Source organism: Petaurus breviceps, unplaced genomic scaffold (assembly GCF_028583685.1).
Source record: "Petaurus breviceps papuanus isolate PSGF00001 unplaced genomic scaffold, PetGlider_PUasm1.0 37, whole genome shotgun sequence".
In the NCBI taxonomy this organism is placed as follows: Eukaryota; Metazoa; Chordata; class Mammalia; order Diprotodontia; family Petauridae; genus Petaurus; species Petaurus breviceps.
In genome coordinates, this window is record NW_027186296.1 from 42147747 (window position 1) to 42173505 (window position 25759).

Here is a 25759-nt window from a genome sequence, read left to right on the forward strand (position 1 = left end):
TGGCTAATCTCCTTGAGCAGGTCACTGGCAATGTCATCACTTACTTTCCCTCACTCTTTTTTGCCAACTCCATCAAATAACACTGTACCCTTCAAAGTTGTCAATGATCCTTAATTGTCAAGTTTAATGGGATTTTGTTGATCCTCAATTTTCTTGATGTCTTGGCAGTTTTTTATGTTGATCACTCTCTTTTCCTTGATGTTCTCTTCTCTAGGCTTTCCTGACACTGTTCTCGCTTAGTTTTCTGACCTATGAGGCTGCTCCTTCTCAGTCGCTTTTGCTGGTTCCTCAACCAGGTCATTGCTATTAACCATGTGTATCGCCCAAGGCTCTGTTCTGGACCCTCTTAGCTTTTCCCTATTTATTATTTTGCTTGTTAATTACCATCTCTATGCAGACATCCAACCCTAACCTATCCGTTGACCTCCAGTCTTAAATTACTGAACTGTTTATTAAGCACCTCATACCTGGGGTATGGTAATCAACTTGAATTCAACATATTCAAAACAGCTAATTTTCTTTTTTCTCAAACCCTCCCCTTTTCCTAACTTCTCCAGAGTACCATCATCTTCCCAGTCACCCAGGTTCACAACCTAGGTATTATCCTTTATTCTTCACTCTTTCTAAAGCCCTATATACAATCAGTTGCCAAATCTTATTTCTACCTTCCCAACATCTTCTGCATATGACTCCTTCTCCCTTCTGACACTACCACCACCCTGGTGCAAGTCCAAATCACTTCAGAGAGAAAGGCAGATTTCTTCAAATGTTAGAGCGAAGAATTGTCCCAAAAAGAGTAGGGAATACAGGTTGTTTCACAAGGAAGGGAAAAGACGGACCTGTGATTTCACTGATACAGTGAACTCAGATAAGGAAACTCTACCAATGCAGGCTGGCAATTTTTGGCTTTGGGTAGTTGCTCAGAGAGTGCAGATATTAAGTGACTGGCAGAGTATAAAGGGCAGGACTTGAATCTAGATCTTTCTGGCTCTAAGTTGGCTATCAATCCCCTCCACTACACTGCATCTCAAAGGGAACTTGTTCCAAAAAGAACAGAGAGAACTGAAAAATTAGTTATCCCTCTGAGAAATCTATCTATCTATCTATCTATCTATCTATCTATCTATCTGTCTGTCTGTCTGTCTGTCTGTCTGTCTGTCTGTCTGTCTGTCTGTCTATCTATGGAGAGAATGCAACATTTTGTTCACACTAGGAACCTGTTGAGAAGACAAATGTTTGCAACCTGTAAACATCCATTTCCTGTTCCCTATCATTAATGACTCCAGCTATAAAAGATCCCTCAGCTGCCAGGTGATATGGTTATCACACATGATGGAGGAGATGTAGCAAGCACACTCAGTTCCCTCAGCAGGGGGGATGGGGTATGGTTTGAATGCAGAAAGTAAAAAAAAAAAAAAACATCAAAGAGAGTACAAAGAGAAAACACAGACTGACAAGGCTGATGCCAATATTGGTATCATGTTAAATACCATGTTAAATTTGGTGTGTACTTTAAAAAAGTTGTACATTAGAGATTTGTGGTTTCATATGCTTTCCTATTTTAATATGTCATATATATGCAAATAATATTTGTGGATGACTATCAAGTTCATAATTTTTTTAAAAAGATGTACGCTAACTGGGATGGATCTGAATGATAATCCTTGTCTGGGTCCTAGTGAACATCTCCATATATTGATATCAGTACTCTCCGGATTTCCATTTCTCACCTACCTCTTTGCCACCCTTGAAGAACCTCTACCCTGAGAATCTGCTCTCCTGATTGGTAACTCCCTCCCTGAGACCACCATTTTAGGAAGGTCAGGAGCACTGCTTCACCTCATGTAAACATGGATATGCTCCAGACTTCTCTTTCTCTTCACCTGTTGCCTTGCCATCTTCCTCTCACTCCCAATTTCCAATTCCCTTAAATGCACTATCTTCCCCCATTAGAATGTGAACCCCCTTGAGAGCAGGGTTAGCTTTATTTGCTTGTATTTGTATCTTAGCACACTGGCACATAGTAAGTCCTTAAATGTTCTATCTACCTATTCCCAGACAGATGTGATTTCTGTTTAAGTTCTTCAAGTTTTAGTAGGGAATGGAGACTACAGATTCACATGGTGGTGTAGATGAGAATAACCATGCATTACAAGAGCCATGACTTCAGTCAATCAAATATTTATTATGTACTTACTATATGCATGGGGAATGCAAGAAAGGGGGAAAAAAAAGCCTCTGCCCTCAAGATGCTCACAATCAAATTGAGGGGGGAGAAGAAGATAATACCCCCTTGTAATGGTAATGGGAATCTGAAAATCTTCCCTGCCCCTTAACAAGCCTAAGTTGAACTTGAGGACCATCCCTGATTTGAAAATAAACTCTGCCCCCTAATAGGCTGAATGGGGTCACCTGTAGAGCGGAACACACAGGAGAAGCTTGCTTAGGGGAGGCTTGTTTTTCAGGAAGGCACAATTTTGGTACTTTGTAATAAAGCAGTGGGTCATGAGGGCTGTGATATTCTCTGACCACGGAGAAGGCTATATATACTCTGAGGTGAGGTTTTGCTTTGGGGCTCACTTTGGGAAGAGTTGTCTGATTTGGCCAGATGACACTCTGGACAGCCGTTGAACCCCACCCTGGCTTTGAAAACCAGATTTTGGTGCTTCCCTCTCTGGTGACTAACGGTATGTATGTGATGGTCAGACAGCTAGAAGCCCTGATTGTTGGTATGCTGAATTGTTATTTTCTCTGTCTGTATTTTTATCTGCTTATAACTTCTGTTTGCATTCTCTGAAGTTCAGAGTGCTGACTTTTTCCCCTGAACTGGGTAAATGATATATGTTTGGTTAAACTAATATTTTTAACCCTTTTTGAGTTGCTTTCCTTTAGAAAAGCAGATCAAAGAACCTGTGCCATCCTGGGTATGCTAGGGGGTTTGCTGCTATACTCCCAAACCCCTCCAAAATTCAGTGACTTCTGATAACCTATCTATATAGACAATAGCTGCCCTGTGCTTTGTACACCATATGTAATCAATAAATTTCCTAAAATACTCATAGTAACTCAAGAGATAAAAGTAATATTAATATGAATAAGCATGGCATATTGACTATTTTAGATATGAGCAAAAGTAGAGAGGAAAAAAGAAGAGTAGAGTCAGGAAAATTGAGAAAAAACATGACTTTTTGGTACTGAGAATTTATTTTTATTTTATTTTACCTTTAAAAACTATCTATTGACATATTACAAATAAATAATTTCTTATTAAGGTAAAAAAAATAACCACTCAATGTGATATTTTCCTGAAAGGCACAATTTTTCTATCTCATAGCTTTCTATGATTACAACATTGTTTGTTAGCACTTTTTGTGCTAAGAAAAAAAATGGAAACAAAGAAGATGCCTGTTATTTGAGGAATGGCCAAAGAAAAATTGTGGTTGATCATGATACTGGAAAATTATTACTGTGCTGTAATAAACATTTGATTATGATTAATCCAGGAGCATAGAAAGAGTTATATGAATTTATAGAAAGTAATAAGACCCTCGAAGAAATAAATAAATGTGTGCATGTACATATATAAACATATATAATGTACCTATATACGCATAATATATAATGTACAGATATTCATATATAATGACAACCTTGTAAATGCAAAGAACAACAAAACAACTGAAATAAAATCTTGTTAAATTAAAATAGCCAAGGTTGGTCCCAAAGAAGAGATATAAGAAGACACCTCTTCCCCTGTGATTCTTGGCAGGGACGAGGGACTGTGGTATAGAACACTGCATGTCACATCATATTGGTTAGTTTTATCAACTTTTTTTTTTCCTTTTTCTATTATAAAGGATGGCTTTTTGGGACAGGTGGGGCAAGGTAATTTGAAAAAAAAAAAGGTGGCTCCAATGGGGGCATTCAACCCAGAGTGAATCCCATTGCTTAATCTAATCTGGCTCTAGAAGCAACAGACAGATGTCAGGATGGAGGTGTGGAGGCTACAACCAGTTAATTTGCAAGCACAGCACTGGCACACACAGCTGACGGCACCCAGGAAAGGGATGGGAGATAAAATATGGTTTGCAGCTGTTCCTTCCAAGCTTCCCCTTCTCCCCCCTCATCTGCAATGCTCCACTATGAGGGGTGCCTATGTGAGAAAAAATACAGGGAGCACAGAAACCTGATAGATTACTTTAACACATGTCAAGATCATTCTGGCATACAGAAAGGAGCCACTGTAAATAAGTCAACAAATTAAAATGGAGTTTCCTATTAGGAACTATCAGCAAAAAAAAAATATATATATATATACATTATATATATATATATATAAAATAAAGAACACAAAGAATATTGAAAGTAGCAGCTGAGAGTATCATTATGGGATAATCCATTTACAGTTGCACCTCCCAAAATCCAGAACAGCTGGGGAGAGTTAAAATTGTGAATAGTGTATATCTACATAGGGATTTTTTTCCTTTTCAGGGCAAACATATTTGCTGAAGCTCAAATATTTGATATACAGTACAGACAAAACTAAATTAGCAATTTCTACAACCAGTCACCCCACTACCACCATACACATTCATATATTGACCTTCCCCTAGGAAATTCAGAATAAAGTCACTATATAGCACTTCAAGAGAATTTTTTTTAAGAGTATGTTATTTGAATTCTGCCTTTTCCAAGGAAACATTCTCTAGGAGGACTACTTTCCCTTTGGCTTTCTTTAGGGGTCCGTAGCAATTTAACTATATGATGAGACAGGTGAATTTGAGTGTTACACAAAGGTGTGGAATCCCTGAAGCTTCACTTCCTCCATCTTTTTCGGCCATCTCTCAAACCTCCAGCTAAAATTAGGTCATTTTCCTAGAAAGTCCTGCAATTATTATCCATTCCCTCTGATACAAGCACTGCTGATAACTATCCTCAATTTCTTTTTGGAAAGGAAAAATATGAGCATTTGCAAAGTATTAGGAAACACGTGTGGGTGACTATGCACATCCATGGGTGACTGTGCACATCTGTGTGTGCTTGTGCACTGAACATTCCATGAGAGCTCTATGGCCAGGTGCAGTGAAACTGCATGCAGATTCATTAGGTTTCAAATCCCAGCTCTGTCAGTGACAGTATAATCTTGGGCAAACCACTTACTCTCTGGGGGCCTTGGTTCTCTCATCTGTAAAATGAGGGTGTTGAATTAAATGCACTCTAAGATCTATTCCAACCCAAAATCTATGATCCTATGATCCTTAGGAAGCTTATGCCAGACAGAATAGAACAAATACCCAGGAAGTTTTTGAAGATGAGCATATTTGGCAGGGAGTGTGTGGTCTGGAGATAACACTTCTCTAGACTTCACCTAGAAAATGAGGAGGCCTGCTGAAATAATCTCTTCAGGACCCTTCTAGTTCTGAAATGCAACAATCCTGAGAATCTACAGAAATACAACAGGGTTATAAAAGGAAATCAATTATATTGAAATAAAGATGGAATTTCTCCCATCTGAGTTTACACTCACTCAGAAATCTATCCGTAGACCCTTTGGGGGCTCAGAACCCAGGTTAAGAGTTTCTGCATATGCAATGAAAAGCCAGGACTACTATCTTTATAAACAAAAAGGTTTACAAATGTGAAGTTATATTTAAGTGGCCTCTCAACTCACTCTATTCTTGTCTTTTCTTTTGAATACTGTCACAAATGAATGAAAGGAAAAAGGCCCTATTTCTTAGTCTTGATCAGAACTAGGGGATAAGGAGTGCCAACTCAAAATCTTACCCATACATTTGAATAATACGTGGCTCAGAATCACAAAACCGGATAGGAAAGGACATCTAGCACTTCTCCCCATGAAGTAAGACTCAATAGGTTTGCTTTGCAAAATGATGCAAAAAACATTAATTCAATAGCGAACACTGCCAGATTTTATTATACTTGACATTTAAAACAGATGGTAACACCATGAAGGGAAGAAATACTTAGGATTATGCAAAACAAAACATGAGTAACTTCAATAAAACAGTCCAACTCGTCCTTTCAGACAACCCCCCACGAATTTTCAATTCTATGTAATATGATTAATACATACAACATAAACATTTAAATGTTTCAGCTGATTAAAATTTCAGATTTTTTTAATTTATGGTTTTTAATATATGAATATAAATATTGGTAAGTTAAATTATTTGGAAACCACTCACTGATTTTTCTCTTTACTTGCTAAAGCACCCCAGTATCTCCCTTTCATAATTTAATACCTAAATTAAGTTTCAGAATTTAGGAGTTGGAAGGACCATTACTTAGAGGTTTAGAATTCTGACTCTCTCAGCTCATTTAAAAAGAACAGAAAAAGCATAGAAAAAGGAATCATTTAATAAAAGATTAAAGCTTTAAGTATTCCATTAACATTTTACAAAAGAAAAAATGTAGAATTAATGGAATTCCAATGATTGAAGTCAAATAAAAATGTATATAAATATCATTGATAGATCCTTCCCTTTCATCTCTAAGACTGGGAGAAAAGAAACCCAAGATGCTTGAGTTCCTCTTGTTTTCTTAAAAGCTCTATCAAAAGCATTTTATTGGCTTCAGCAACCTTTAGGACATTGTTCCAACCCAAAGCCTTCATGCACCCTTAGCCTGTGAGCTCCCTAAAAGCAGCTTCTCTGCCCCCCTCCCCTTTTTTCTTTCTAGTGTCATTCTTTTCCACAGTGCTTGGTACACAGCAGGCACTTAATGAAAGCTTATTGACTTGACATCCTATGAACAGTTTCTACATTACAAAAAAAACAACCACCAGAAAGTGGCATATACTTATCAGTTTCAATCATGACACTAGCAGGTTTGCTTGACTGTCTTAGGGGAATAGATTCTATAGGTATGGTGATGTGGTTCCCCAAAAACCCCCTATCCATTAAAAGGGCTAAAACAAAATGAACCAAAACAAAGAACAACATATACAGAACTATTCATGGGATGATGAGTTGGAAGAGACCCTAGCAATCAAGTCTAGCCTCTTGGTTTACAGACAGAAAAACTGAGGTCTGTAGAGGTTAGGGGACAATTGCTAAGTCACAAAATTATTAAGTAACACCTGGGATCTGGAGCCAGACCAGCAGGTTCCATAGTCACCGGTGGTTCCATATCCACTGGTGTTTCCATACCACCACACTCTGCTTCTGCTGTCTGTGCTTGGTGAGTCACAGATTACAAATGTTAATTGCCTCTGATGATTTCACAGTCTCAGACAAATAACGCTCATGAGATCAGATGAAGAGTCACGCTGTTCATAAAAATCAGAGCCAAAATTCAAACCCAAGACTCCTGACTTGTACAGCACTCTTTTCCCAATATATCTCACCTCTTCGCACATATTTAAGGGTCTTGAGCAGCCCATGAGTAAAACGTAAAACTGTCAGCACACATATCAAAAGAACACAGGAGACAAGGCGTGGGCAGAATGCAACAGCTTGACAAACACATAGCTCACCTTCACGAGGAAAAAGGAGACGCCATAGGTCCGGAGAGAACGTGCCAGTTTTACGTATTTCACCTTGGCTTCTATTTCTGACATTTCACCACAGTTTTTGTGCTCCTGCAAGAGTACAAGATCCCGGGGGAAAGTTACTGCATCCTTCCATTAGGTAATCATTAGAGAAAACTCTATGGCACATTAGGAAAATATACACGTGAGATCCAATTCAGGGCAATCTCATCAAGAAAACAGAGGGGCTATGAGGACAGAGGACATGGAAGTTTCTACAGATGAGGGAGCTGATAAGCCTAGAGAGGTCAAGGACAGTTATTATTTCTTTCTGTTTTTTAGTTCATTTTAAAAAAATTCTGAACTAAGAAAACATAAAATAAAATGTACATTTCTGCATATATAACAGAACATAAAAAGAGAATTATATATGAAATTGAAGATCTGCTATGAACACCTTGCTTTTTTTAAAAAAATATGTAACAAATTCAACCTGCAGCTATCAAATCTGTCCTGCTTGTTCGTGATTCTTTCTTGTTTTCCTTCTGTTTTCTTCTACACAGTTTTAAATGCATAAATGAACCTGTTTTTATGCTTTTTTCCCCCCTTCCTTATATATTGTCTCTCCTCCCCATGGAAGGGGGGGGGGCAAAAGGAGGACCATCATTTTGACATGCTATTGAGTCTCCTCCCTCTCTCCCTTTTCTCCCTCTCATTTTTATCTTCTTTTTGGTCCTACGTCTCTCTACCTCACCCAGATTGGAAGTATTTCAGCCCCTCACAGACCTGATAGCAATACTGATCAGTATGGAAGTTTTAACCTGCTCCATATTTCCCACTGGGACAATCTGCTCCTCCTCAGACAGTGTGGTATTCTCTGTTCCTGGGGACTCATTACTGGTGCTGGACTTAGTGTGGACACCTAATTGATTTTAGCTCTACTGAAGCTTAGAATTCAACTCCAGTGATCCACCAGCCCCAGCCTCCCAAGCAGGTGGGTCGACAAGCATGTGCCAGCCATGGCCTTAAGGTGCAGGAATGACTGAAATAAAAATGGTTGGCACGGATCATGGAGTTACATTTTTGAGAAACCTGACACCAACAGGAGGTGTGAAAATGGTGTGTTTCCTGACATTTTACATGCTTGGAATCCAAGACTAAAAACGATGTGTAGATGGATAGGAGTCTTGGAATGAACATTTCAAACCAAAGATAATTCTTAAGCTCCCAACAGTCCTCTTTGAAGAGATTCATCTGTGGTAACCTCAGAAAAGAATTAAACTTTGTCTTTTAAAATATACCTGTAGCACAGGGGCTAGTGATTGGAAATGAACCTGTGAAATCACTAATATAGTGAACAATCGGGTGAGAATACTCTTCTATAAATATAGGTCAGCATCCGTGCAACTTAGAGGCTCAGTGAGCTGACTACTATGTACAGAGATTAAGTGACTTGCTGAGTGAGGGTCATGCTGCCATTATGTGTCAGAGGCCGGGTTTAACACAGGTCCTTCTGGCTTCAACTGACTCTCTGTAAACTAAGTCACGATCACTCTCTAAAATAATGGCTCTCGAATAAGGGTGTTGGCTAAAAGCAAATCAGCATGCAGAAGCGACAGATAAAACAACTTCTGCTGCACTGTGACTGCAGGGTATCTGGTTGGCTGCTACTGAGAAGCTGTCTGAAAATTAAGTATGAGAATGTTTGTCTGAGACTAGGGAACCTTCAACTAAAATCTAAAGATTAAGAAAATAGGGAGAGTATACTTAAAGAGGAGTTGACAGTTTCTTTACTCTTGAGTTATTGATAATTAATGACATAAATTAGCTTCTTTTCTCTTGAGTGAATGGTAATTAATGACATAAATTAGCTTCTTTACTCTTTAGTTAACGGTAATTTATGACATAAGTGAAAGGGATGCATAGGGCACAAAGTCAGGATGATGACAAAAGCCTCCCAGGTTAAAAAAAATAGAGAAAGGTATTGAGTAGAATATTAAGATGACTACATTCAGTACCTGAAATATTCTCTTTTCAGCTCCTCTTTGCTTGATGTATTCTTTGGGCAGAAATTCCTTTAGACTGAGGGGAGAAAAAGGTAAACCATTTAATATGTTGGGATGGATACAATAAAAGAGAAAAGGAACCACTGACAAAATTTCAAAGTCAAGGCCCTACCTCAATTCCATCTGTTCTCTACTAGGCTTAGTACAAGTCAATTTTTAAAAAAACGACACCATTAATTAAGCATGTACTGTGTGCCAGGAAATGTGCCAAGTAATTGGGATACAAAGTTGAAAAACAAAATAACTCAAACTTCAAGGTACTTATAATAAAGGACAGACAAGTGGGGAGAAGGGAAGATAATACATTCACACAAGGGAAATAAGATACAATTTAGAATGGGAAAATAACAGAAAAAAATTATCTAAGTATAAAGAAAGATGAATTTTAGCAGGGGACAGGAATGGGCAGGGGTGGAGTTGGTGGAGTCAAGAAAAGCTTCATGGGGATAGGGGCAGATGAGCTGATTCTTCAAGGAAGACAAGGATTCCAAAAGGTGAAAGAAGCAAAAAGATAATGGTCAGATCTCTGAAATAGTTAAGACTATACTAGGTACCCACGTAAAAGATAGATTAGAGATAACAGAGTGGAGGGAGGGAGACCTGTTAGGAGGCTTTTACATAATATTCTAGACAACATTTAATGAGTTCTGGTGATGTGAGTGGAGAAGATGTGAATGGACCTAGGTCACAAATTAAAAAAAAAAAACTACCTGAGAAAGTCAGACCACACTCAATAAAGCAAAACCATTTCTTGAATCCATTAAGACACATATAAGTGCTTCCTTACTTCACTCTTTTTTTGTAGACAAGGGATAAATAAATTGGTTCTTTCCTGGGGCTTTCAAACTTCCCACCTGTAAGCAACACAACACTTCAACCACATAAAAAAAATCAAATTCAGACCAAAGACGAGCCCTAGGAAAGTCTAAACTTACAAGAGAGCCGCAATTGAGTAGTGTTAGCTATGATCTGGTGACATAACAAGTTCCATGCCTAAAGGGCATTAAGTTTTACAAAGAATACTTCTAGCCCAAGTTGTTCAGTGTCTGAAACCAAATGTAAATCAGGAGAGGGATTCTGACTTTTGAGAAAAGAGATCTGGTTAACTATACTTGTTATCCCCATTTGTAGATAGGGAAAATGAGGCTTTGGTTAAGTTCTCCTTATTCACCTAACCTCTTAGTTCAGGCTCCCATCATTTCTTATGAGGACTACTGCAATAAGCTCCTAGTCACAAATCCTTTCCAATCCATCCTCCATATAGCTGCCATATTGATATTCTTGAATGACACACTGGATCACATCACTACCTCTGCTCAAAAATGTTCAATGGCTCCCTACTACTTCTAGGATAAAATTCGCAATCCTTAGCTTGGCATTTAAAACCTTATATCTACTTTTCCAATCATTTTCCATTATTTTTCATTTCAGTCAATGTAGGCTTCTAACTATCCCTTGTACTATCTTTCCATTCTATCTCCTACCTCTTAGGTTTTGCACAATTGTTCTCTGTAGTTTGGAATGCACTCTTTCCTCCCCTCCACCTCATTAAAATTCAGAGTTTCCTTCCGGCACAATGCAGCTGTTACTGTGCCTTTCCTTCTCTCTCCCACCATGCCTCTTTCATTATTACTCCTCACCATCTCTTGGAATTATTTTGTAAGTCCTTTATATAGCCTTTGCGTTTACCTGTGGGCTTGCTGGATCCTCCCCACATATGTAAGCTCCTTGAAGGAACAAATTTGTGTTTTTGTGTTTCTTTACCCCAACTCTGGCACAGGGCTTTATATGAGAGGTATTTAATGCTTGCTGAATTGAATGCAGTCTGACATCGGATCCATCATCATCTCTTCTGGACAGTGTGCTTCTACTGTTTAATGCAGGCTTGGGGCACAAGAACTTTTCTGATTATCCTAACCCCTCATTTTTTGGCCCTGAGATGGCTTGTCTTACCCTTCTGGCCCTAAATACTGGTACTCTCTCCTCTCCCCTTCCAAGGTCTTTTCTTAGTCTTCTACTAGTCTATAATTCTCTCTTTTGAAAATCACAGTCATTCTCAAGATTTCATCTGTTGTTCTGTCTACATAGATAATCCCCAAATTTATCTCCAAATCTGATTTCTCCTCCCAATTACAGACTCACACTTGCAATTTCCTTTTGGACAACACCACCTGAGTGTGTCACAGGCAACTCAAACCCAACATGACACAGAGGTAACTTCTTTTTCTCCCTAAAGCTGTTTCTCCTTCTAACCTCCTTATTTCTGCTGATGACACCACCACGCAGGTGATACAGAGTCACTGGTGTATCTTGACATCTTTGATTCCTTACTCTCAATCATTTACCAGATCCAAGTTAAAGAGAATTAGAACAAGGCAAGTCCTGTTGATCTCTATCTGTAGTACCTATCTAGCCTTTCTGCTCCCCTTGTTAGCACTCGAGCAAAGGCCCTTCTTGAAGTAAGCTAGGATTAATAGAACAGACTACTAAGTGGTATCCTCAATGTATTTTGTAGGGGTTTTATTTGGGAAGTGTCTGCTATGTCAAAATAAAATGTTTTACTATGTAAACTTATCATGTAGTATTATGTGTCATAATGATTTGTGTTAGTAGTTTATTTCCCTGATCCACAATAACAGGAACTGAGGCTTGACGATTTTTTTTTATATATGCTCCCAGTGCTTAACACAGGGCAGGGAATACAATAGAAGTTTGTTCAATGAATGAATCAATGACTGATTAAATAAAACAGCTCTAAGCGTTTTTAAGGAATATGTTATTGATGCTTTAAATTATAGGATCAATGATTTAGAGCTGGAAAGGACTTTTGAAGGTCATCTAAAGCTGCACTTTTAAATCTATGGGGTTGCATAACTGAATGTAGGAGTAGTGAAAAATTTGGCTACAATAAAAGGTTTCTGTATACCTATTTTATATACCTATATACCAAGGGTTGCATAAAAATTTCTCAGGTGAAAAGGGGTCTCGAGTGGAAAAAGTTTAAGAGGCCCTGATCTAAATCAACCTGCTAATTTTACAATGTTAAGAACTGAGTGCCATAGAGCCACTCAGGTCCTCATCAGTCCATTCTCCACAAGCTGCCTAAAGCAAAAGTCTAACCATGCCACTTTCCTATTCAAGCATACAACTGGAAATGACTATGATGTAAAAATATAAGACAACAATAAAATTTGTTTTGAAAGTGAATAGGCCTGGCCTTTAGACAGGGGCTAAGTACATTACATACATGCCTTACTTCACAAGTCAGTCCCAGTATATAATCACTGACAAGAATTTGAGGCATATTTTTAGAAAGTTTTGAAGTTCCCATCTCCCTTCCCAACTCTACAGATACTTCTAAGCACCAAATGTTGTTCAGCCTGGAACGTAGAAGATGGACAGAAATGATACCAAATGGCTAAGCAAACCCTTTAGTGCCAAAATGCCCAACTCCCTATCAAATCCTTCATTAGACTGACAGAATATTTCCTCAAACTTACAAAGTAGATGTCATATGCCTGGTGTTTTAACACATAGCTCTCTATGTGCTCATTTAAAAATAATACCGCATATTTCTTTTATTCTCCTTGGGAAGTCAGAAAATTATAATCTGGGTCCTTTCCATAAAAGCACATCAGCATTAGGCCATAAAAATCAGACCACCTACCATTATTCTTCTGCCAGCTAGCACTGTAGTAGTTCGGGCCTGGTTACTGTTTTGATTACTGAGCCTGGTTTCCAAAGGTATGTAAGAGGCTGGGACTCATATCCAGCTGAAATCCATCAGCCAAAATGACAAGCTTCATCCTACAAAATGGGTTAGATTGCCAAATCCAATTGGACAATTTTCTCCTAAGTATGAGACCTATTTGTGAAGAGCATACTATCTCTCTTCCTGTTTCCTTTCAACAAAATGGAAACCAAACATTTTATAGCATCACAGATTAGGAGCTGGAAGGGACCTCAGGGGCCTTCTATCCCAACCCTCTCATTTTAGAGATGAGAAAACTGAGGCTGAAGTTACTCGTCCAAGATCACACAGGTAATAAGCATCAGAAGTGGGATCTGAATGCAGAGGAGCCTCTGACTCCTAAGCAAATTCTCTTTCCAGTTCACCATCTTGCCTCCAAGATAGCCACAGATGCACACTCAGGCACCCCAAAGCCTGTGTCTGTGAGGCCAGGCCATCTTCCCTAATACTTCCCTTGCTCTATTCTCATTTTCAAACTTCATACTACCTGAAAAATCTCCTAGCCAAGTCCCTAGGACTATACCAGCAGGCCTTCCTCAGTCTGCCCCTGCTAAATGCCTTGAACAGCTTAAGCCCTGGGAGGAAGCCTGTCCCTGAGCTATTTCCACAACCTCAACACAAGAGAATTGCAAGGTAATGGTCTGCATACTGAAGGTGGTGTCACTGTGCTCCCTCAGTCTCAACACTGGGATATATATTTCAAACTTTATTAACTCTACTGACATGTTGTGGGAACAGGTTATAATGTCATGGGAGATGACACAGTAAAAGGGCATTAGACTTTCAGTCACCAGAGACCTGGGTTCTAATCCCATTCCCTCTTTATTAACTGTGGGACCATGGACCAGGCTATGACACTTCTCAAAGTCATCTGTACTTACATGTATAATAGAGTACTCGCCTCACAGGCTTGGTTTTAAAGTTAGATGAGGTGTATCTACTACAATTATCCCTTCCACATTGTGACTTTCCCTATCACAGTTTTGAAATATAGCAGGTTGGAATAAGAAATTAAATGGGAATTTGGGGAGAATTTTGCGGAAGCCACACATGACACATAAAGGCCATCGAACAACACAGAAAAAGTTTAGAAACTCATAAATGCACAAAATATAGTATTGTAAAATATCAACATAGTTTTTCTTTTACTACCACAATAATTTAGATTTCCTCTCTGGTACAAAAAGAGGACGAAAAAATTTTATGTGGATTCTCCAAATCATGGGGGCACCACGTCCCCCACAATGTGGAAGGGATACTGTAAAGCACTTAGCTGTGGTTTTAAAGTTACAAAACAGGTAATTTAATAAATATACAAGAATTTATATATTCAAATAACCATTATTTTTCAAAATGCCTACCCCAGGAAGATGAATGTTCAGTTCAATGATGCTATTACCTACAATGTTCTGGGACATCTTTTGAGGAATTACCTTTATTTTGGGGGAGGAAAGGAAATCAGGGTTAAGTTACTTGCCCAGGGTCACTAAGCTAGTAAGTATCAAGTATCTGAGGTCAGATTTTAACTCAGGTCCTCCTGACTGCAGGGCTGGAATTAATTACCTTTAGACCACAATACATTGTGGTGTAGGAGGAAGCAGATCTAAGCCTGGAGTGAGAAGGCCTGGTTAAAAAGCCCAGCTTTAGGAGCAGCCAGGTGGCTCAGCGAGTAGGAGTACTGGCTCCAGTGTTGGGACGACCTAGAGATCGAATCCCGGGCTCAGACACTCAGCACCACACCCAGAAATAACTGGCCGTGTAACCTTGAGCAAGTTACTTAACCCTGATTGCTTAAAAATAAAAAAAATTAAAAAATAAAAAAAGCCCAGCTTTGCAGTTTATTAGCCTGTATGATCCTGAGCAAGGCTCTTAACTGCTCTGCCCCCCAGCTTTTGCATCTGTAAAATGGGGACACTATTACTCATGCTATAACCCTGCTCCAATGTCATTGGGTGGATTCTTCCCTTAGGGGAACACCCTCTTTCAGATGGGAGGAAGGTAGAGAGGTTTTAGGATGTAAGGAGAGGTCAAGACAAGTGAAAAATATGGACTCAAGGCAGACACAGAGCTCTACTTGTGGGAGGGTCATGTATTCCTGTTCATGTCTATGCCTAGGGAATATGAAGGATTGGTAGAAAATGTTGGAGGAAGGGGATGGATGGCACTGCCCTTATAAGTATTACAAGATTACAGATTTAGAGCTGCAAGGGGCCTTACAGGTCATATAGTCAAACTCTCTCACTTTACAGACAAGAAACTGAGGCCTCAAAGTCCTTAAGTGACAGAGTTTTATCTTAGTTGGTTCCCCAACTCTACTGTCAATATACTCTCTACTGAACCATGAATATTTAGTTTCATTTCCTTGTAAAGTCCTATTTAAAATGATTAGTGTCCAAATTTTGATTACTTAGAAATGCATTATTTGCAACATTATTCTGGAAGAATTAAATAACCTTCATTTTTTTCCCCTCTTAATCTTTTCTAATATCTTCTTTTCTCAGAAACAACTATTTTTTTAGGCAGAGTGTGTCAGAATGTGCTGGCAATTATTCATCTTTGGAGTGTGTTTAATTATTATAGATAGCTGGGAGTCATATAGAACCATCTATCATTCAATCAATCAAAAGCATTTCTTAAGTATTTATAAGGTACTGTGCTAAGTGTTAAGGATATATACATACACACAGAGCAAAAATTGTCCCAGCTCTCAAGAACTTACATTGTAATTGGTGAGGTGGGACAACATGTACATAAATAGGTATGTGCATTACAGGATACATTGTGCAGATACATAATAACCTTACAGAGGGTACCATTAATAGATTAAGTGGATTGGGAAAGACCTCTTGAAAAATATGGCATTTTAGATGAGATTTTAAGGAAGCCAGAGATAAGAGAAACAGGTGACCGGAGGGAGTGTGCCAGAAATAAAGGACTTCCAGCAACCAAGGCACAGTGACAACATATACATATACATACATATGTATATATGTGTGTAAATATTTAAAAAAAAGAACCACAACCCAAGTTTTCATGTGACGTCTTGCAAGGGAGAAGCCAAATAGAGAGGCATGAGATATTATAGGAGGGGAGAAATCACCTTTGGCTGGGGAACAGGGAGGGGGGAAGGAGATTAGAGAAAAGCTTCCACTCAGGGACTACATAATTCTATTCATTTTCTTATGTGGCTAATAAACTGACTCTAATGTCAATTCCCATAAAGAGTCAGATCAATTTGTGCAGCAATGGTACCATTATTGATGTAAATATATAGATTCAAAAGGTGATTACTTCAAAGGGCAGCCTCCCTTTGGATGTTAGCATCTGTAATGTTTGCTAAAATAATACTTCTTATTACTTTACTGTAACTTGGTCCCTAGCGAGGCATGAATATGAAAACACTGCTTAGTGCTAATCTGTGATTCTGCTGGTATAGAGAATTCCCTGATATGGAAACTCCTCTCAATGCAGATTGGCACCTGGCAACTTACAGTCTAAGAGATTGCTTGGGGGCACTGAGAAGTTAATTGATTTGTCCTTATTCACAACATAAGCATGTTATCAGGGGCTGAATTTGAACCCAGGTCATCTTCCTGATTCCAAGGCTGGTTCTCCATTTACTACTCTAAAAGTAATTCCAACAGAGTTCCAGAAAGGTCCAGAACAATAGATATGTCATTGGAATAAGTATTAAGGCTGCAAGAAAGGTGATTACTTTAAAAGACAGCATTCATTTGGTTGTTAGCATCTGCTACATTTCCTAAACAGTTATTCTTATTATTTTACAGTAACCTGGTACCTAACCTGTCTTTGCATTAATAAAACAGAGTGCTTTACCAGAGGCATATGCCCACAAAAGCAATCTATGTAAGGCATTATAGAAAAATGCAGAAGACTTCATATGAATGGATGTATTAGTTGTAGAGGTAAGGGAGTGACCGCCTGGAGTACCCAGGTAGCAGTCACTTCCTAACATCAGAATGGGAAAGAAAAGAGAAGGGTCATACTGAATTAGAAAAAATGACAGAAGGGAAGATGACAATTGGTGATGATGGGTACACACGGCAGGACACTGTTACAGTCACTACAGAGTAAAGGATAGGAATGAAGAATAAAATGGAGGCCGCCAAAAAGGCTACTGGGTCCCTAGATTTTGAATTTACACCTCTACTTCAAAATTAATACACTGTATTGAAGTCAAGTAGAGGCCTTCAAGCAATGGACTTTACATTCCTTGAGGGCTAGGACAAAATCTTATTTAAACTTTATATCCATCCCAATGATGAGTACAGAGCTTGACACATAGCAACTTCTTAATAAATGAGTTTGTTGAATAGGAATGAATTTATACATGTTTCCAAGGCCATTTGGGCTTGCCCTATGATTAAATGGACAGAAATATTGCACACAGATCATGTTTGGTACAATTTAGCACTGAATCTCAACCTTAGCTTTATGTGGCACAATCTGAACCTTACATTGTTCAGAAATGCTCAGAGCTAATTACTATTAGGGAGAGGATACAGGGAACGTGGTAATATAGAATAATACTCTTGGAGTCCTCAGACAGAAGATTCTACTAAGAAAACTCTACACTACCTCAATGCAATCAATAAATAATAGCTCATAAAATGGGAATGCTGAGAGTGAATTTGGAGGTGGGGGATTGTGAGGTGGTAAAGGATGGAGAAAGAAGAGGAAGAAGTTATATTAGTCCAGAAATAAAAAAAAATGAATGAAATGATCTTCCAAGAAGTGGCTGTTATCCTCCATTGCCCTCCCCCTGCCTTCCACACTGTCTAAGCATAAGTATCCCTGACTAAAGCCCCATCCTCCCTAAAGGAAAAAAAAAATCCTTTAGTGTATGCTCCAAAATAAAGCAATGGCCTCTAAATTATTCACACAAAATCTCAAAGAGGAAAAACTCCAAAGAGCTTAAGAGGAGAAAATATACAGTTGAGCAGATGCCAAGGATAAAACTGATTTAAGTCCTCTTATGCTGTCAAAAGCTTTGCTCAGTCAACAACAAACTTGCTTAGAGTTTGTAGTGAAAAGTTTCAAGTTCTGCCACTACCAGACATTCAGAAAGTGAATTATTTTGTCTTGTAGGAAAATCACTATCAAAGCAGGTTTAGACACCATGAGACGAATATGTAAACTGTGGGAGAAATTTCTTCTCCCTTCCTACATTTTCAGCCAGACAAAAATCTCTACGTGATCAAACAAAAACCACTGTAGTTCAGACAAGATGGGCAAACCACACTAACCAGCAGATTCCGTCAATTCTTACTCTATATCTCCAGTACTTGTTTCTTCCTTTCCATTTCCATTGCCATCACTCCAGTCTATACTCTGATTACTTCTTGCCTTAACAATCACAACAGCCTCCTAAATGGTTTTCCTAATTTCACATTATTTGTTGTTGTTGTTTTGAAGGCAGATGGGGTTAACTGACTTGCCCAGGATCACATGGCTAGTAAGTAACTGGTTAGGCTAGATTTGAACTCAGGTCCTCCTGACTCTTGGGCTGATGCACTATCTACCGTGCCACTTAGCTTTCCCTAACTTCCTATTTTCTTGACATTAACCCATCTTGCATACCATCAATGGATTAATCTTTCAAAATCCACATTTTGAGTGTTATTTCCAATTCAAAAATACAATTCAACAAAAATGTTACTATATGCAAGGGAATAGATTAGGCAATATAGATGTAAATATGGAAAAGGTTACAGAACTTGCCCTCAAGCAGCCTAGAATCTAGTAACAGGAGACAGGAAAAATACACAAAAATTAGTATAAGACTGAATCTGATAGGAGTAAAGAAGTCTAGAAAAAAGTGCTTTCATCTTGGGGGGATGGAAGGAAATTCTTGAGGTTTCATGGAGAAGTTGGCACCTGAGCTGAACTGTAAAGGAAGAGAAGGATTTCAAGGACATAATGTATTATAAGCATAGGGGAAAACATGTATAACAATGTGGGTAGGCAAGTGCAGATTCAGACTAGTATGGACTGGCTGGAATATAGAGCGCATAATTGTGACATCAGGGTTGAAAACATTGGCAAGAGACAGATTATGGAGGGCACTGATTGCCAGGATATAAAGTTTATATTTTATTGTAGAAGTAATAATATTCTGCAAGTCATAAGTGATACTTTTAACACTGTGTAAGTGGTTCTATCAGTATTCTACAAGTAACAGGAACACTAAATGTTTAAGTGGGGGAATGGTATGGTCAGATATATGCATTAGAAAAATTATTTTGGTAGCTGTGTGGAAAAATGAATTGGAGAAGAGAAAATCTAGAGGAAGAGAAACAAGTTAGGAGATGGTAGTTCATGAGAGATACAGGAGGTCTAAACCTAGATGGTATAATTGAATATGGAGAGGACAGGATGGATATAAGAGTTCAGAATTTGAACTGAGACTACTCAGCAAATGATTAGATAAGCATGTATGTGGGTGGTGCTGGGGGAGACAAGAGAGTGTAGTGACACCAAGAAAATCACATTGTGGCTCCAAGTTTGGGAAAGAAAAAAGAGGTGTCACACTGGAGTGGGAAAAAATGACAGAGAAGTGATGGCAAGGTAGGATCAAGTCAAAGGGGAAAACATTTTAAATTCCAGACAAATGAATCTGTACTTTATGACAGTGCCCAACACATAGTAGGTACTTTTGATTGATTGACTATAAAGAAAACAATATAGGAGAATTTCACTAAGGTACTAAGCAAATTTACAAATCATAGGGCACCACAGATGAAAGACCAAGGAACACATTATAGATGATTACTGAACTTCTACTGGAGATGAAATGCCTTCATTATGAGCAGAAAATAGCTGTGCATCAGAGAATAATTTTTTTAACCAACTAAAATCAATTTTTCAAACACAGTAATAGGTAGCCAGTGCTATAGCCATTTGTTATACATTGCTAGATGAGATGTATACCTATAAAATACAGATTTCTATCAAAATATTCCTGAGATCAATCTGATGACTATGACATACTACAGTGTTTCAAGTTATGTCTAACAGAGCTTTCTTCAGACAGCAAATATAGTGGTCTTGAGCATACAGTATATAAAGATGCATATAAACAGACACATGATGTTCATGGCATAATTCTGGAATTTATGTAAGTAAATAGGATTTGCTGAATAAGTAGACTACTTCCCTGAAGACTAGAATATACTATTAAAGAGAAAGTAGGGTACATGTAGCTTTCCTAGTTTTAATTTAATTAAAATTCTGGGCACAATCACAGGAATTACCACCTGTATGGTATATAACAAGGAAAAGACACAATCCAATATCAATGTTAAATGAAAATGCCTCATTACCTATGCTATATTTAGCCTAAATTAAAAAGCAAATCAAATTCCTCAGGGAAAAAAACCCACAAGGCAACAATAAGCTTGTTTTAATTTGGAATCATAGTTGAAGTACATATTTTACATCTTAGAAGATTTAAAAAACACAATTTCTGAGTGTTTGCCAGCTCACATTTTCAAATGAAAGGACATTATCAATGTATTTGAGGACAATGTCATTCTATAGGACTCCTCTCCCCAAACTGCCAAGCATTGCCAAAGAAAGTTAGGAAATCAGGTTGACTGGGCCAGCAATAAAGTCACATTCTAACTAAGTTCAAGTGGGCCCAACCTGCTTATTGGTACCGGTGCTATTTATTTTTGATTTATTATTGCATTCCCCACCATGCTTATTCTAAACCTTTCCCATTCTCCTTCTGCCCCTAACTGCACTTCCATGCCCTTTACTGAAACTTTTATAGAGTATATTGATTGAGACAATCCACGATAATCCAATACAAGTTCCTTAATTTCCCTCTTCGGCATATCAATCATATCAGGGACTATGATTTTGCCTCCCTTGGTACCTAAACAGTATTTTAGAATTAGAAGGTATTCAATAATTAGCTAAAGAAATAAATACATTACAATCATATTTATGCCTATTAAAAACGAAGTGACTGGCTGATAATTAAATTGTGTTCCATATTTGGGGCAAACAGGTAATTTTATAATCAGATTCTTATTCTGGAAGACCAGTGATGTAAAGGAAACTCTTCCATGAAAGCAAAACTGCCTTGAGGATGATGGAAGTGTTTTGGTCCCCAGGGGACCCTATAGGAATTCAAAAATCACAAGTTCCAGCATAACAGGTAAAGGAAGAATTCAATCAAAGTACTCTTTCGAGGCAAAGAATTACCTAAGAGAGTGAAAATACCTTTGCCTCTTTATCGGTTTACCTATCTTTTACATGCTATGATAATGGTTTATTATCATAAGGTGTAACAGCTCCTGTTTCGTGGTAGAAGGATATAAATATAGTATTATAATCAACATATTTGGAAAGAAATGAGTGAGAAGGATTTTACTTAGGCTTCCCTTTTAAAGCCCATGAGAACCAAAGAGAGTTTACAGCTATGAGTGGTTAAAAATAGAGAAGTCATTTAAACTGCTGCCTTTAAAACCATCTCCCTTCTTAAAGATCATCATTAAAGATATCAAAACGAAAACAGGATCTTCATTTCTTAATAGCATAATTAAGTTACTCTTGTACGAACAGTGAAGTGGTCTTCACATAACTTCAGTATGGAGAAAGTTCCATTAGCCAGGTTAATAAGCACTACTGATTATTTGGTAATGTGACTTGTTTGGAGGATAGAGGACGAAATAACAGAAATTTCTCTTGGGAAGTTTTTTTTTTTTCTAGAGCAAGTCTGAGAATCAAGGTCATGATACAATATTCCAATACAAATCATCACTTTGTAGAGACTCCCTCAGATTCACTAACCCAAGGGTAGGACTCTTTCAAATAGTATAGGCTAGACAAAATAATAGGGAATGGATGGGCATTTTCTGCCCCTGAGAAGGATTTTAAAAATAAAAAGCCAAGGTTTCCTTCTCTCTCAAGGGCATCTACTATTATTGTCTTCCATTTAGATGGTATGAGACTTAAGGGCTGAGTCAGCATTTTCATTATTCCCCTCAGAAGACACTTGGGCACAATCTAATTAATGATCCCATCTCCTCTTCACAACATATTCTGAATTCTCTCATCAGTTGTGCCTACTCATTTAGTCCCACTCCCCCAATTGACATTCACTTCCCATTCCTGCTACTAATTTCTCTCCATACTCAACTATAAGTAGCACTGTTATATTGACAACTCCCCTGCATCTGAATGATTGATCTAATTATTTCAACTACATACATTAAGAAAAAAATGAAATAGAATCAGGGCAATAATAGGCAAAGGACAGGAAGCTGCCACTGGGAGAGGGACAGAACAAGACCTTGCAAAAATGTACATTAAGATCCTGACAGAAGTGACCCCTGGCTGAAGGACAAGGTTGTGATTGGCAATTGTATTCTGCACCATTCATAGTTAATATGTCCCTGTAATTCAGGCTCATGGAAAGATGATGAATAAAACTTTAGGGTTTCTTGCTGCTCAATTGAAATATCTGGTATTAAGCTGTTAGCAGAAAAAGAAACAAGTCTTATACATTTACCTGAAATCAGACAGTCAACCAGGATTAATTCAATAGCACATACTAACTAGGTCTTGTGATAAGAGCTGGGGATGCAAAGATAGACAAAAATAGTCTTTCCCCTCAAGGAGCTCACATTCTAATGAGTGAGAAAATGTACAAATAATGGTACATATGAAATAAAGCACACTATAAATGAGAGAAAATGTCAGAGTAAAGGCACCAACACTGGAAAGACTGAAGGTCTGGAAAGGAATCCTGCAGAAGCTGGAATGTGAGCTGAATATTGAAAGAATCCAGGGAAACCACCATGCCAAAAGTATTTGGTTTAGAGAGAGAGACAGAAATAGAGACAGAGAGAGAGAGACAGAGAAGAAAAAGGAGGAGGAGGAGGAGAGAGAATTAACCAAAAAAGCTACTTACTCTAAGAACCCAGGTTTATGTTTATGTTCTACATGAGGTCCAAACTGTATCTGGGCTTGAAATCCACCAAACTCGCAAGCTTTCTCAAAGGAGACTGGATGGGAACCATTTAGGATATCATCTCGAGCCTGCAAGGCAAGAGTCAGAAATTTCAGCATCTTGTAAACACCACCATCCTACATCAATACCAGTCATCATTACCACGCATTTCATTATGAGGCAGGATTTCTGCCTTTAGTGGTAAATGAAGCTTTTCAATGACCTCAGGTTCTACAACTTGTCCCTCTTCAGATTTTATTAAGTCCTCCACTTCAGCTATAATTTTATGTAATCTGGGCTAAAGGATGAAGTTATTTCTTACAATTTCCCTGTACTGATCTGAAATATGACTTAAAGAGTTCAGGATTCCTCCAACAAAAAGCAATATAATGCTCCCAAGTATAACTGGTAAACTCAGTTTTCAGTGTTGTTATGATACAAAACTGGTATGTAATGAAAACATTGATATATTTAGTCCATTTCATGCACATTCATGGTTTGTCTACCTTAGTGGTCAACACCATCGACTGAAGCATTTTCGTAAGGTGGGACATTGACATTTCTCATTTCTTCTGATGTTTCTGCCCACATTTTGGCAGAAAATGAAGGAGTAATACTTGCTCTTTGGTCTTCTAAGTCAATCTGACCATCCCAAGAGTTCCAAGTAGAAAGGGTCAGCCTACAGCTTTAACTCTGGAGTAGCTGCTATCATTCTTCCCAGGGTAATTTCCATTTCAGAACCCAATTCCTCAGAATTTCATTCAATATTATTATTAATATTGTTATCACTATCTTATTCTCCTCTTTTTTGATAATAGTAGTAATTATAATGGAGGCAATTAGGTACTCCATGGGATAGTGCTCTTGGACTGCAGTCAGAAAGACCTGAGTTCAAATGCGACCTCAGATACTTACTAGCTACATGACCTTGGGCAAATCACTTAATTGGTTTGCCTTCATCAACTGGAGAAAGAAATGGCACACCGCTCCAGTATCTTTACAAACAAAACCCTATGGACAGCACTGGTATGCTATGGTCCATGGGGTCATGAACTGTCTGTCACAACTGAACAAAAACAATAATAATTATTATAATTGATAGCATTTATATAGCACTTTAAGGTCTTCAAAGCACTTAAATATTTTCTCATTTTATCCTCACAACTCTGAGCGGTAGATGCTATTATCCCCATCTTACAGTTGAGGAAACTGAAGCACAGAGGGGTTAAATGACCTGCCTAAGGTCACGTGGCTAATAAGTGCCTGAGTCTGGATTTCAATTCGGCACTTTTGATACTCCATGCATTGTGCCACCTGGCAGAAAACATCTGTGGACAAGTTACAATCCTGCTGTTATTCTTTTAGATATAGCATACTGTCATTGATAAAATCATTTTTAAAAATTGATTAAGAATACTGAGGTGTAAATTCATCTTCAGGAGACTCACTAGAATTATTTTAGGGACAACTCTTGTAGACATGTACCTCATCCAGTTCCTGTGCAGTGTTAATAACGAGGACTCAAAACTTTCAAGGGTTTTCGTTCCATGTGGTTTTGTGATTATGAGTATATGTCAAGGTGGCAGCTACAAAAAGTTACACTTAAATTTGTTATGGATCACTGTTAGGATTGGGTGATCATGGGCAACACTTCCATCTTACCATGATGCACCAGTTTCATAATGATTTATCTGTTGAATTCTAAAAAATATTTTGGTGTATATATTTGTAATATGGGGACTTGTCATCTGTAAGTTTGCAAAGGATAACAAGTGCCTGGTAGATAATTCCAGCCACCTGATTGTCTAAGTATCTGGTAGATTTTTGCAATTTACAGGGAAGTGTTGCATAATTTCCATTATTTCATGGTATAATTTGAATTGATCAACAAATAGAAGCCTATAATAAGAACCTTTCACCTGGTTGCAATGATCTAATATGCAGCATTACCACAAGCTGCTCTACTTCTGTAGCAAATCCGTATGACTCCGCTATGAATTTCTATGTAAATATTATTATTGATTGAGTTCATGTGCATGTTACCCATGGGGTACCCTTTGTTTCCATTCTGAGATTTTTAGATGTTACATAAGCTTTGTTTGGATATAAACCACTTCTAGCTATACATGATACATCTTATAAGGATATGTCTATTACCCATTTCTGTTACTGCTTTGTGAAGCTCTGCTGTTTGTTCCAAAAGTGTTTTAGTAAAATTTTAACCTATTTACCATGTGTTCTGAGAACATCTATCAGTCAGTCTTCCTCCTTTCTGGCAAAGAAGTATTCATCCTTTTTATACCTTTCTTGAATTGATGAGCATTTTTTAATTTTGCATTAAGCAAGCTTTGGTTTTAGGATGCTAGTCTCTTAATAATCTAAGTGTCAGCCTTCTCCTTGATAGTCTTGTGTCTGATTTGTTTTGCCTGGTGAAGACTAATTATTATTATTATTATTGTCATTAACCTACT

General features: G+C 38.0%; 1 protein-coding gene across 1 annotated transcript in view; it reads right to left on the minus strand.

Moving 5' to 3' along the window:
- TLN2 (talin 2) overlaps positions 1–25759 on the minus strand; it is a 569404-nt gene that overhangs the window by 211558 nt on the left and 332087 nt on the right. The window contains exons 12-14 of the mRNA XM_069098382.1: positions 23250–23377; positions 9508–9571; positions 7496–7600 (exon numbers count right to left, since the gene is read on the minus strand). Coding sequence (XP_068954483.1) covers positions 7496–7600; positions 9508–9571; positions 23250–23377 — 297 coding nt within the window. The remainder of the gene's footprint in view (positions 1–7495; positions 7601–9507; positions 9572–23249; positions 23378–25759) is intronic.